Genomic DNA, 14,358 nt, shown 5'->3' on the forward strand with positions numbered 1-14,358 from the left:
ACTTTCTAGGAGCAAAAAAGTGCGTGTTTTGGAGCGAAAATTACGGTACTAGCCTCTTATATTGGAAGGGTTTATTCTAATTTACAATACAGTATGGTATAATTACTCGGGATAAGAGGGAGAACACTTTTGTGTGTGGTCAATTCTAGAGGTAAGATAGCTATGCTAGTGAGTTATAGATTATGTCAGAGGTTTTCAACCTTTGTGAGTCCACCTACTTGACTAGCTACATTCTTTCTGTGGGGCTCAGGAGCCCAGTTATGTCACCACTTGCCTGCAGAGCTGGCAGCCTCTCACCCGTTTTTGAACACCCTCCCATGTGGAGTTTTCCCTTAGCCTCCTCTACTCTCCCCTCTCTTTGGGAGTCCTCTGAGCAGCCTCCCCCCAAAGAGAGGTGCTTTCCAGAGGCACCATTCACCTGCAGAGCTTATAGCCAGGACTGCTGCAATAAACAGCTGTGCAAGCATCAGAGAGGGCATCAGAGGTAGGACAGAGGGACCAGAGTAAAGTGTGACAGGCGCCAGTGTTGCCAGTGGCACCCCTGACCATCATTCAAGGCACCCCAGGGTACAGCGGCACACTGGTTGAAGACCACTGGATTATGTGTTTGATGGCACTGCTGTGTTATAACGTCCAAGGCTAAATCCATGCATTTCCCATTAGTGAGGAGCCAACATTAAGCTCTGCATCTGGTTAGCCAGTACAGCATCTAGTTAGCCAGAAATACTGACAGAATGCTGAGCTAAGACATCTGCTTGTCTGATTTAATACTGGTTGCCATGTCTTCCCGATACTGTGTATATAACATCAAGCAGCAGTTGCACAGGTAGAGCTTTCCTCATCTTCTTGATGAAATTATGAAAAGAGCTATAGTAATTAACCTATAAAGTGATAAAGAGGGGCAAGGATTTTTTAAAAATCAGTTCACAGGTAAGCAAACAAATGGTAGACATTTACATTTGCAGTTACTAAACATGAACAATAAAAACCTTATTAATTCACATCATTTTTTATAAAGTATAGCAATTATTTGTTTGGCTGTATTAGCAGAATAATACTATGTCTACTGCAATGTAGAATGAATAAGAATACCCCACAATTGCCACCTTTTTATAGTGTGAAAACTTGTTTTGCCTGAAAGTTTGTTTATAATTTAAAAGGCCCCCAGGAAATTTTGAATCTAAAGGCGTATTAATAAAATATTTACCAAATAAAATCTTAAGGCTGTTGGTGTGCCCAATACATGGTCATTTCACAGATCACTAGACTGCATTGCTTTTGTGTGGCAATCAACATTTAATGTTTACTATCCTGGTGAGCTAATAAAAAGCTCCAGAGTAAAACACCTATGCCATGTATCATAACAGTTTGTTTACCTTCACACCCCAACTTGCTGTTGACTTGCTCAAATTATATAATTTTGATGACTATCCTGGTAAAAGATCTATTTCACTTTACTTTTGCTGTTTCATTACAAAAATAGAGTTTGAAATCAAAGTAAGCATTCCAGTCCATTAGGCTGCATATGTGCCTTAAGGGTGCAGATTGTCAAACATGGTGACAGGACCTGCCCAAGGGAGGAGGAAACTGGTCATCCAGACATTGTTGTACTTCATTTCCGAGCAGCCCCAGCCAGCCGTGCCAGTGAGCTGCAAATAATGGGAAGTGTAGTCCAATTTTTAATAAAGTAACCTTCAGGAAAAGTGTTGCATGAAGTATCATACGATACCCGTAAAGACCAACACAAGGCAGTTTAATCGACACTCCTAAAGCTGCATTGAAACGTAACACATTCAAGGAAGCAGGGAAAACCCTACATGTTTGTGAGATCGCGCTTAAAGCATGTTGCAGCTCTCCTAAACTCGTGATAGGCTCGTTGGGCGTTTCCCAGTACCCGCTCCTGTGCAGAAACATGTGCAACCGGCTTCCTTAAAACTACTGGGAGCTCTATAGCGGAGCTCCCCCCCTCCCCACTGAAACAACCGCAGCCGCACCTTTTGGCTCCAACCCGGCAGCCAAACCTTGCTTATCTTTTGACACCGAATCCCCGTGGAATGTGCGTGAAGCCAAGTTTCCCCGATGCGCGGCGCTCCCCTCGAGGGGAGGGCGGAGTTTACGGGCTGGGGGCGTGGAAACAGGCCAGTGCCTGCCGGCTTGCAGCCACGTGGGCTCCGAGCGGCTGCTTTTGTCTGGGTCTCGGATGGGGAGGGGCGGGCTAGAGGGAAGCGGCCGCTGTTCGAACCGCGTCACAAAGCGGATTTTCCGTTTCCACGGCAACGCCTCCTCCTCCTCTGAGGCTGCTCTCAACCCCCGGGACAAGGAATCGGATGGCAGTGGGTGCTGCCTGGTACACCTAGCGGGTGGGGGGCGGGGGGACGAAGGTCGCCTCCCCCCCTCCCGCCTACCAAGGGATCCCACTTGGCCAGGTAAGGTTTGCACCCCAGCCAGAGTTGCACCATTAGGAACAGCGCAGCGCCTCCTCCGTCATCCGGGTGACGATGCTGAAAGACGCCAAGCAAGCGTCACTCGGCTCACTCAGCGCTTTCTCTTCGCCAACTTCCACGCGTTTTCCCCGAAGCTATATATAGATATATATAGATACAAGTTGCCTCAACGCTTTCCTGTTCTCCTGTTAGAAATGAATAGCGAAAGGGCGATTGTTCCGTTCTTTGGTTTTAGCTCCAATTTTAAGATGCTTATACCCACTACTGGTTTTTGTTTTTTTAAGATAGCGAGCCACAAGCCCAGCGGAAGAAATAAAAACATTAAGGCACGTGTGCTATCAAAAAGGAAAGAGGCCCCAAATAATCTTTCCTTTAATTCACGCAATTAGTTCCAGATTTGACAGTTTCCCCTTGAACTGAATACTGCTGCCGCATAGCTTTTGATGGGGCTAGATTATCACCAGGCTTCTCACCCAACACTAGTTACTGCTGCTAGTTGATGAAGTAGCTGAAGACTTAACTGCAGTCCTATGTACACTGACCCAGGCTCCTAGTAAATATGCATAGGATTGCAAGCTAAGGTTGCAATCACGCACCAGAACGTAAGACCAATTTAACTCCCATCACACTTAGTACACTTAGTAGACACAGGATTGTATGTGAAGTACATATAAAATAGATTAGTAGCTTAAATTTTGTATCTGGGTGTTTTCAATCCATTATTTTTCTGTATTGTCGCCACCCAAACTGGGGCAGAAGCAAATGGTTTGCTGGTTCACTGTGGAGCCTGATATATGTTACAGCAAAGTAATTTTGTGACATATTTTTCTTTGTTTGCAGTATAGCCCTGAAATGCAACTGAGCAGTGCACAGAAAGTTCAGCAGGTAGTAAAATTAAACTGTATAATGTGCAAACAACTTTATGATATATTTGTAAAATTAATAGCAAGGTGCATTTGTTGTTATTTATTTATTTATTACATTAATAGTCCACCTTTCCTCCAAGGAACTCAAGGTGGATAGATAATTCTCCCTCTCCTCATGTTAGCCTAACCTCCCTCACAGAGTTGTTATGAGGATGAGTGATGGTGACTGGCCCAAGGCCACTCAATGGACTTTATGACCAAGTAGGGTTTTGAACTGGACGGTCTCCCAAGTCTTAGTCCATCACTAACCATTACACCGCACTGGGTTTAGCTGATACCTCATGCATTTATACTTCTGCTCTGCATTATACTTCTGCCCTGTAAAAGGTGCAGGGGAGCAACTGTGAGTAGGATTGTGTTTTAAGTGGGAGTTTCCTTTTCATTAACAGCTATAAAATCACATCATGTACTGTATGGGCTTACACATTGTTTCCCTTTCATGTTTAACTCTACCAAGTGAAACCCTTAAACGCACAGTTGACAAACAGCCACAAAATACCCAACCATGTACGCTAGCGGAAGTGCATCTGATGATAACATATGCAGGCTATTGCAACCAAATAAAAGTATGTAGTGAGTATGGTGATATCAAGCCAGAAAAAATATCAGGTTTTGTTTCCGGATTAAATATGAAGTGTAATATTATTGCCCCTTCAACACCAGAATCATTGTCACATTCTGCATCTGTTTTTAGATATTTAATCATTTTGTGCATCCTTAAATTGTGTATAAATTAAATTGATAATAATAATAATTCTGATAATCATGGGTCCTTGTTAATCTTTTTGATAATTTGTTAATCTTTTTGATAATTTGACTGTGCCTCATGCACTGTTCTCAGAAAAAAAGCAACCAAGTTCAGATCTTATCGAACATTCCATAACTTTTCCTTAGGCTATCTGAATGGAATTCATGGATTGCAGTTTGAGAAACTGTGCTCTAGGACTTCACTCTCATATTATCTCATATTATCATAGAACCATAGAGTTGGAAGGGACCCCAAGGGTCATCTATTCCAACCCCCTGCAGTACAGTAATTTTTTTCTCAGTGTGGGGCTTAAACCCACAACCCTGAGATTTAGAGCCATATGCTCTAATGACTGAGTTATCTAGAAAAACCTCATTATTCTATATTAGATTTGACTGTTGCGAACTGAGTTGAATGCTATTGTTAAAAAAAGAATAAAGCTAATCAAGGTTAGGCAATTGTCAAGGCAAAAATGAAAACTGTACACTAGAAGTTCTTGTAGTTTTAAGCATTTATGAATTCTTTTGGATTCTCGCCTTATGATCTTGGGGGCAGATGGCCTTGGCCTTCCTTAGGACATATGTGCAAAAGTTGAAGAGAGAATTGTTTTGTTAAGCCCATCAGTAATTCTTCTAGCCCAGTCTTTCAGCATGTTGTTCTTGCATGTTTGAAATTTTATTATTGTTTGCAAAGTACACATTTCTGCTATTTGGAGGATACAGGCTGTTGTGACTTAATTCCTCTTTGTGAGATAGTGGGCTTTTGTGTTGTCCGCAAGAGAAGCTCCTGAAGATGTTTTCTGTGCCAGTTCCTAACTGTAGTCACCTGGTGTCTGCATCCACTGCTGTGAGCAGGACTCAAATTTTAGAGTACTGGCAAATTATCAAAAAGCAATTGTTCCCTGTGACATACCAAAAATGGAATACCACACGTGGTGGTAGATGTGCATGATCTGTTAGACATGGGCTAGTAACCAACAGAATCCAGATTTGAGTGGATGGTGCACATCTCATAGTTGGATAAATTGGCCTGTGACTTGGAATCAATATGATGTATAATTGCTTAGTCTTGGATGTTAGGTTTTAGTTTTTTTGGGTTGTGAGCCTCCCTGAATGCTGTGTTGGTGGGATACAAATCCAGGAAATAAATAGAACGGAATGCAATGGACTATGGGGTACCATGGCAGTAATTGTATTTTGTCTGTATCTAATTAATGTAGTGCAACTTGGAAAATTTGCAGGTTGGATCTTGCAGCTATTTAGGTGAAAGGGCAGCAATTAGTTTTTTATAGTTGCTTTAATTTAGTTTCACATTTTTGTCTTTAGATTTCTGCAACGTTGTGGGTGAAATACTCAGCTGAGACTGAAGCGCCTAGAAACTGCTGTCCCATCGGTACCAACCACAACAATGAGAAGTCATTTAAGGTTTCTTTGTCTTGACACTTTGTGCTTTATTCTAGTTTAATTGTTCGTCACAGGATTATCAGATAAGCTGGTAAACACATTTTTATCTGGATTTCCCCCCACTTTCCCATTTAAGAACCGTACCTCTGAAAGTAATTATTGTATAATAATTGTATAATGGGATCAGTCAGTGCATTTCCCAGAATTCTGGACAGACTGATTTTGAATAAATCCTAAAACACATTTTCTTTGAAACAGGCTTTAATGCTTGAGTGGAACCTGGCAAAAAAATATTTAAAGCTGCATCCATAATATAGTATGTCACCAAAGAGATTGTGGGCAAAATAAAGCAAATAAAGACTATATAAGCCACCTTGCTCCTTGTAGTACCAGGGTGCAGTTTAGAAAGGGTGAAGTGGGGAATCAACCTGCCTTCTCCCTACCCCCTTGTATTTCAGAGTTGACCGGGACTACTTGTTAGCAGGTGCTCTTGAAGAATAACTTAAATAGTATTTTTTTAAATATAATTTAATTTTAACCGTGCTGAAGAGTGGGCCTTTGAAACCTGTTCTTTGTTATTAAAACCTAAAAAGCTTGCCATGATTTGTGTTCTTTCTTCGAGATGGAGAATATAGACCATGTGGCATACTTTCTGGAAACTCACAAGTAGCAATTTCAGGGAAATCAAATTCCCAGGGGAAAAATGCTGTTTGTATCCCACCTCCGCCCCCAAGAGCTCAATATGATATACTTGCTTCTCTCTCTCTATTTTATCCCCACGTCATCCTTGTGGGATAGGTCAGGTTAAGAGATAGTAACTGGCCAAAGGTCACCCAATGGGTTTCAGGGCTAGGTAGGGATTTGAATCCTGGACTCCCAGGTCCTAGTGCAGTACTTTAACCACTGCACCACAGTGGCTGTTACTTAATTACTTAAATCTTGTTATATTTTTGTAAAATCACCCTATTTTTATCATTATTGTTAAGCCTTATCATGAATTAATGAAAACATCTCATTAAGCTTACAGTAAAATTAAACTTGCACATAATTCAAAATAAGGTCTAACTATATTTAAAAAGGGGGGGGGGGACACGGGTGGCGCTGTGGGTTAAACCACAGAGCCTAGGACTTGCAGATCAGAAGGTCAGCAGTTCAAATCCCTGCGACACGGTGTGCTCCCGTTGCTCGGTCCCTGCTCCTGCCAACCTAGCAGTTCGAAAACACGTCAAAGTGCAAGTAGATAAATAGGTACCGCTCCGGCGGGAAGGTAAACGGTGTTTCCGTGCGCTGCTCTGGTTCGCCAGAAGCGGCTTAGTCATGCTGGCCACATGACCCGGAAACTGTACGCTGGCTCCCTCGGCCACTAAAGCGAGGTGAGCGCTGCAACCCCAGAGTCGGCCACGACTGGACCTAATGGTCAGGGGTCCCTTTACCTTTATATTAAAAAAAATAGGGTGGTATTCAGCTAAGTTTTACTCATAGTGGAACCATAGGAATTAATGAAGATGATTAAGTTAAGTTTGTTAATTTCAGTGAGTCTACTCTGACTAAAACTTAGTTGAGTAATACCCATAACAGCAACTATTATACTACCAATAACAGCAAAAAAACCAACCCACAAATCTTGACCCCAACAAAACAAACAAACACAATATTCGTCCCTGCTAGCTTCTAGGCATCCATAGTAGGAAGTATTTCAGGGGTCACAGGATAAACTGGTCTCTGGCTGCCGCCACTGCCACAGCACCACCTCTTGTAGCTGGAGTCAGTCAGCATAGGCCAGGTGAAAGTAGGCCAGCACAAAGGGGGCAGTTCCTGCAGGACTCGGAGCACCCATCAGTCCTTCAGACCATTTCCAGTGAAGAGGAAAGACCAAGGTTGTGGCACTAGAACAAAGCCAGTATTTTTATTCAACCTAGATGCCCACACTATCGCAGAGAGACTGCAGGAAAGAGAGGCTTTAGAAATTAAGACCTGCACTACAACAAGTTGGTTCTCTGTTGATTAGTAGAGGAACTGAACAATGGGGAAGACACAGCTGATCTTTTTGTCCAGTGGGCCTGTGGGCCTTTTATGACCAAGCCCACAGGTACAATCTCCCTGCCCAAATTCTTACTTGAATTGTTTACTAGAAGTATACAGAGATTGCCATCAAGCCTTCTGCTTTGCGCTGCATATTTCAGGACAGAAATTGGGGCTACTGGCACTGCTTTCTCTTTACATGAAGAAAGGAATCTTTAATCAACTTCATAAATTCGTTAGTTTTTAAAAGTAAAGTGCCACAAAACTGTTAAATTCATGGATGTTAATTGCTGTCTGAAACTGGTTGGCAGAATTCTCTCTAATATTATGCTGGTACCAGGCAGGGATTTTCCTGTTCTCCCGGGCCTTTTAGCATATATTTAAATATTGATATTAGCACATTTAGCTGCTATTTTCTTTTATGGTTATGACTCCTATATTATTGAGGTCTTTTGGTGCACATTGTGCAATGTTAAGTGCTTCAATTCAATTTTATCGATAGCATGACTGTTTGTTGAAGAGTTCTGTGTAAAAGTTTGCATATCCCCTAGTTTGTAGATTTTGACCACAATCTTAATAGCATTAGCCAGGCTTGTCTGTAACTTGCTTACTCCAGAACACATGCAGAAAGGTTGGCTGGGTTGGGTTTGCTGAATGTTGTGGTAGCCTTGGTTAATAATTGTGAAATGTAATTGCATGTAAAATATTTTGTAATATATTTTTATCCCATCGTTTTTCAGATAGCTTATTATAGCTTGTAGTAAAATTTATTTGAAGTACTATGAATGTAGTATGATAATTTGTGGCGAGAGCATGCCCTTCTATCATTATCTGAACTTTGGTTTGTGAGCTAAAAGCATACCATTTCTCTTGCTTTCTTACAGGCACAACAGAAGGTGTTAATGCAAGTTCTGCCAGTGAATTAAACATATATTTAAAGGCCACATAGCAATATGGCTTGGTAAGTAAGGTGAACAAGTAAGATGACATTTTATGATGTTGTGCCATTTCTCAATGTTCAAAAAACATTCCTTATTTTTTTAAAAAAAGGGTAATTGTAAACACTGTGTCATTCATTTTCCTTGCTTAATTTAGCTTTAATGAATGTCTATAATTTGCCGTAAGTACTGGATAGGAGGACTGCAGCTAGTCAGTTTGGTAGGAAATTGTGAGCTATGCGGACCAGTGGCAGATTCAGTAGAAAATTTCGGGTTTCCTGTGTTTTTTGAAAAAAAAAGTTTGGGGTTTTTTGCAATTTATTTTTGAGTATATTTTAAGAATGACTCTTCTAAGTATACTGAGAATTTTGTACTATTCTTTTGAACAACATATATTTGACTTTATAAGGTCTAGACATTGTTCACAGGTATCTTTATACAGTGGTACCTCGGTTTATGAACTTAATTCATTCCAGAAGTCCGTTCTTAAACCAAAACCATTCTTAAACCGAGGCATGCTTTCCCTAATGAGGCCTCCCACCACCCGTGCCCTTCCACCGTTCATTGACCGAAGTAAAGTTCTCAAGCCAAGACACTATTTCTGGTTTTGCGAAGTTTGTAAACCAGATTGTTCTTAAACCGGACTGTCCTTAAACCGAGGTACCACTGTATGGGCTCAATTCAGATGTCCCAAACACATTCTCCAAATCATGGTTTGGAGGTTCGAGAATGTGATGCAGACTCCTTGTGCCTGAAATGCTTCTTTCCTTCTACGCTTCCCAGTTTACCTCATCATTTTATCATGATCAACCACTTGGCAGCAGTTTGCCTTTCAACTACGGTTTGAAATAGGTTTGTCAGCCATAGCTTGGAGGCAAAGTGCTAAGCATCATTTGTCAGTTGGGCTGCTGTTTTGAACTTTGATTAGATGAACCAGGAACCCTTGGAGGAAAGTGCTAACCTTCATTTGACAATTAGCCCCACAATTCTGTGATTTTATGAGTTCGTCGTGAAAAATTTGGTTAAAGAAAACAAGGAAGTGGAAGAGGGACCTGTGTAGAGAGGAGGGGTAGGTAAATGTCTTTCTCAGTTTCCTACCTCAGGAACCCTTTAACTCAGGGGTCCGCAACCTTTAAGACAAAAAGAGCCACTTGACTTGGACCCGTTTCCGAAGAAAAAAGAACTGGGAGCTGCAAAACCAGGAAGGTGACGTCGGGATGGTGTGTGACTAACGCACGCACCGCCCCCATGCGACATCACAGTCAGTACAGTGCCCGCCACAGTGGGGAGTGTCGGGGCACACAATGCGCCTCCTCCCGTCGCTAGTATCCGCCCCGGAGCCGCGGCAAAGGTGTAAAAGAGCCACATGCGGCTCTGGAGCCGCGGGTTGCAGACCCCTGCTTTAACTGGAGGTGCTGTGAATCAAACATGGGGGACTCATACATGAAAGATGTTCTCAAACATTTAACCTCTCCACTTTTGCTTGGCCTTTTTAACTTGATTATAGTTCCATAAATGGAATATGAGTTTTAATTATGAAACCTAAGTCAATGCGGTCAATGTGTGATGATAGTTTCCCCCTTCTTTTCTGTTTTAGGACTTCATTGATCTTTTTGTGATATACTTTGTCAGCTACACAGGAGAGCATGAAATCTTCAAAAATGGACTCTATGAAGCTAAAGCATGATATCAATCCATTGCTTCTTTTTTTTATAAACTTTGTAATCTTGCTTTACACAGTTATAACTTTTATTCCATGGTATTTATTTTCTGGAGCAAGACATGTCATAGCCAAGTCAAAGCAAATTAAAGCTAAACCTGTGAGTTGCAGGCCAGGCAGTGCATACAGATCTGTTAACAGTTTGCATTGCTTAGCATCTGTATTATACCCTGGTTGTGATACACTCGACAAAGCTTTCAAGTATGCTAGGAGTAAATTTAAGGACAGAAAACTCCTGGGAACACGGGAAGTCTTGAAGGAGGAAGATGAAATCCAGCCATCTGGAAAGGTTTTTAAAAAGGTATGCTATGTTTCCGTCTTTTTAAAAACATCCCTTTTAAAATGGAATGTGAAGCAGAGGTGAGGAACCTGTAACCCTCCACATATTGCTGAACTACATATCCCATCATCCCTGCCTATTCGCCATGCTGGCTGGCACTGGTGGCCTTTGGGAGTCTGCCAACATCAGGAGAGGGCACAGGTTCCCCACTCCTAGTGTAAAATCTTTTATGTTGTAAGGAAGGAGTATAGACAGTGCATATGCAGTCATGGTATGGAAAGCAGGCTAGTGTATGTTTTTGCGTCAAATTTAAATATAATAGTGCTCCTTGGTAAGATTGATTTGACAGAGGGAAGCATGTCTACTGTGTGGATCTTTTCAGAACAGTTGGCTACAGATGAGTTCTCACAAATCTTCTCCTGGGTCTTGATGGATAATTTGTATGTTTGCTACCTTTGGTTGGGATAGTGCCATCTCAAACTTCCAGTTTAGTAATCAAATTCACGGAGGTGGGTACATTTTTATGGCTGATGGTCATCTACTGTTGCTCTAGTTTTTCAAACTTTGTTGACTTGGACCCTTGTTGGGAGAAGTTCTGAGGCTTAAATGGTGGAGGGGACAAGAAGGAAAGGCTGCCCGGGGCAGCAATCGCCTGGAATCTTGGAGGGCCCCCACAGGCCGCACAATAGTTTGTGTGAAATAGCACTGTGGGAAATGGCTGGAGACTTCAGACTTGCTTATAATAGTAGAGAATCACTGATGCATGGTTTAAGTGGGTTTTTACTTTGTTTTCATGAACCCAGAAATCCCATTGCCAGGTTACTGATGGCATCTGCTCCTCCCTCTTTGATGACTGTCCTGAACGCAAAGATCTGTTTGCCCAAGTTCTCCATACACTGCAGAGAAAATACTTGTATTTGACAGACCAACACCCCCCAACTCCAAGTCCTTTGACTTTTTTCTCTTGGCTCATTTTGGTGAAGGAAAGAATCGGTGTGCTCTAGTGGGCATTTTGGTGTTGGTAGACACTTCTATGTGCAGGAGTTAAACTCAACATTCTCCATTTAGTTCCAGTGCTTCGAAAGTATTGGCCCTAAAGGGAAGTCTTCTTTCTGCACATAACTGTTAGTCTCTTTCTGCATAAAACTGCTCCATTTTGGGGAAGTTTTGCTCCTCTTTTTTCTTGCTTTTTAAGAAGTCTTGCTCATAGGTTTTTCCCTGCCTTTGCACACACTGTTACGAACCTGCTCTTCACGCCTAGCTGACCACATCCACAGAACTTGATTGTTACATTGTTTCCCTGCCTAGCTGACCATATCTACAGAACCTGATTGTTATATTGTTTGTGCCAATTAATCCCTAGTTACAATTCAATTAGGAGGCTTCATGCCTGTCTAGTTCTGGCTCCGATTCTCAGCATCAATGATAAATGATCACATGTAATCCCCACCTTTCAGATGTAATTCCCGCCTTAGTACTTATGTTAACCAATTACAAGTTTCTGTGTGTATGTATCAACCAATCAACCACAGGCCCACCTGGGGCAATGCTTGCAATATTCAATAAAATAGGCTCTCAGGGCCCGCCCTGACAGACGCCTAGCTACACCTGCCTCTCTCGTCTCCCATGATTTTTCATTTCTACAGGCCCAGTGCATACGTAAACCCAGGACATAGCTTGGCTTAGTGCAAACAAGCAAACTGCCACAGAAAAGAATGGGACAGTTTTGCTCTTCCCTGGTTGTTTTGTCGCTGTACTGAACCAGACCATGGTTTGGCTTAATGTGCCATTCAGACATGGGCTTGTGGGTTAGCTCTTTCCAGACATGCCAAGAGCTGTGACAAAAGGTTGCCCCAAGATTCACATTTTGTGGTTTGTCTGGAGAGCTAAACTAGGAGACTGGGTTCAGATGACAACACAAAGCCAAAAAATGGCTTAGCTGCACAGCAAAATGGCCATTACCTGTGCAGGTAATGTGAACAACGACGCTGTAAAAGGGAGGAGTGCTCTTGTGATTTTAAAGTCTGGGTGATTAATCCCTTCCTAGCATGGAGGTACAGGTTCTTACAAATCTGTTCAATAGCTGTCTTTATTTTCTGTCTCAGCAGTCATGTCTAACCGTCCATTTAAAGTCTTCTGTTTCTGGAGAATCACGTAACTGGGATATGGTGCTAAACATAGCTTAAATTATGCCCATAGGGTAGCATTATTAGAATTGAGAACAGGTAGGAGCGCTCATTAGTTCCACAATCGCTACTCTTTATTAAAATTGTTATAACTATTAATCAATAAAACAGACCAAACGTTATACCCTGAGCCAGCTTTTGACTTTCCTACCATTTTCTAAAAACAAAGGAAATTGTGTTAATGCCTGGCCAGTCCATCTTCAGGGGTCTTTTACCATCCCCATACAGAGAGACTGGGGAATAACCTAGGACTCTCTCCATGTCCGCTACTGCTGAGTTAAGACCCTCCTTCCCACATTCAGCAGGAGTGCAGGGAGCTCATCCAGTGAACAAATTAGTCATATTGCCTTTGTACCACTGCTCTCTTACCTATTTTTTATACTCTTAAGTTTCTTCTTGTTGCATATGGAGGATTTTAATAGGAAGCACGGGCTGTGTGCTCTTGGTTTATTATATACCCTTGAATGTAAGATGAGGAAAAAAGTACGCCACTCCTTGCTTGCATTCTCTCTTCCTGCCAGAGGTCTTGAGGCAGGGGATGGATTGGTGATAATTGCGGGCAGCCACAAATACTGGCTTCCGAGTGAGTCCAGCTAAAACTTGCTATTCATGAGCTGCGAGGGCTTGTGATTCATAAATGTGCATGACCCTCATCCTGGTTGGCTTGAAAAGTTACAGAAAACAAGTTGTTACTGCCTGCAAACGGCTTTTGAGCATAGATTAACATTTTAGCTACTTAGTAAGTTTATTTTCTAAGCATAATTAGTGGAATGAATGTTCAGTATGAGGGAGCTTTAGGCCATTCTATTATGCAAGTTATTAAACTACTTGGCAGTTGCAAAATGCCAAATGGATGGAACTGCTTATTCTCCTCTTATTTTTCTTTTTAAGGGAAAGAGGGGGGGCAGGGAAGAATGATCTGATTAAAATGTTGAGTTTATCCACTGGTGGACCACTTTTGAGTTGTGGGAGCATTGTAGTTCTTTGGCCCTGAAGTGCAGCCCAGGTCAAGCTTTTCCAGAACACTTTAGCCCACGTGACCTTCCTCTAGCAGAATGGTCATCTTAGTTTCCCCACTTTTTATAATAATGTGTCTGGCAAAGCTTTATGAGGGGCTGTCTTCCTTTCTGAGCTTCTGTTTGACCCCCCCCCCCCAACTGGACCTGGGAAGTGAGAAGAAAGAGAAGTGAGAGTTAAGTTCTTTGCCCCTTATACTCTAAAGCAGCTTGGATAATGTCAAGGGGGGGGGGGGGGAAACCGTGAACTCCACAGAGCTCACCTCCTCTCCACAATTGTGTGTGCCACTTTTTGGGGTGGGGAGAACCCATAGAACCTTCCAAGTTGCTCCTGCCCAACCTCCTGCAGAGAAGTGAGTCACATAACTGGAACACTTACTCCTTCAGTAAGCCTCATTCTCCCAGCTCCATGTCAGTGTTAATATGGTGGCTAAAGTAGGGAAAAAGGAGTTGTCAGACTGCATTTGGTACAGTTCACATAAAGTATTTTAAAAGCCATATTGGCTTTTATTGAACGTGCTAGACTACTGAAATGGCGAGCGTGGTGTGATGTTAAAAACAGATTTAAATATGCATGCAGATAAGTCATTGGATAATTTTTGTTACTGCTTTCAGCCATTTAGCTAAGATCTAGTGTAGATTTATATCATGCCCCGTCATCACCAGGTTTCTCAG

The 14,358-nt window shown here is 42.1% G+C and overlaps 1 protein-coding gene across 10 annotated transcripts in view; it reads left to right on the forward strand.

Annotated features, from left to right (window-relative positions):
• The window catches only part of ACSL3 (acyl-CoA synthetase long chain family member 3), a 60,002-nt gene that overhangs the window by 13,729 nt on the left and 31,915 nt on the right, over positions 1-14,358 (forward strand). Inside the window, exons 1-5 of one of the 10 annotated variants that reach the window (XM_083506418.1) lie at positions 2,188-2,426; positions 3,285-3,329; positions 5,444-5,542; positions 8,428-8,504; positions 10,079-10,502. In XM_083506418.1, the coding sequence (XP_083362544.1) occupies positions 10,128-10,502 (375 nt within the window). In that variant the 5' untranslated portion in view covers positions 2,188-2,426; positions 3,285-3,329; positions 5,444-5,542; positions 8,428-8,504; positions 10,079-10,127. Of the gene's footprint in view, positions 1-2,146; positions 2,427-3,284; positions 3,330-5,443; positions 5,613-8,427; positions 8,505-10,078; positions 10,503-14,358 lie in introns of those variants that run through there. The other 9 variants (XM_083506413.1, XM_083506422.1, XM_083506417.1 and 6 more) reach the window with 9 other exon arrangements.

The sequence above is a fragment of the Podarcis liolepis genome (assembly GCF_965112155.1).
Source record: "Podarcis liolepis genome assembly, chromosome: 5".
Lineage (NCBI taxonomy): Eukaryota > Metazoa > Chordata > Lepidosauria > Squamata > Lacertidae > Podarcis > Podarcis liolepis.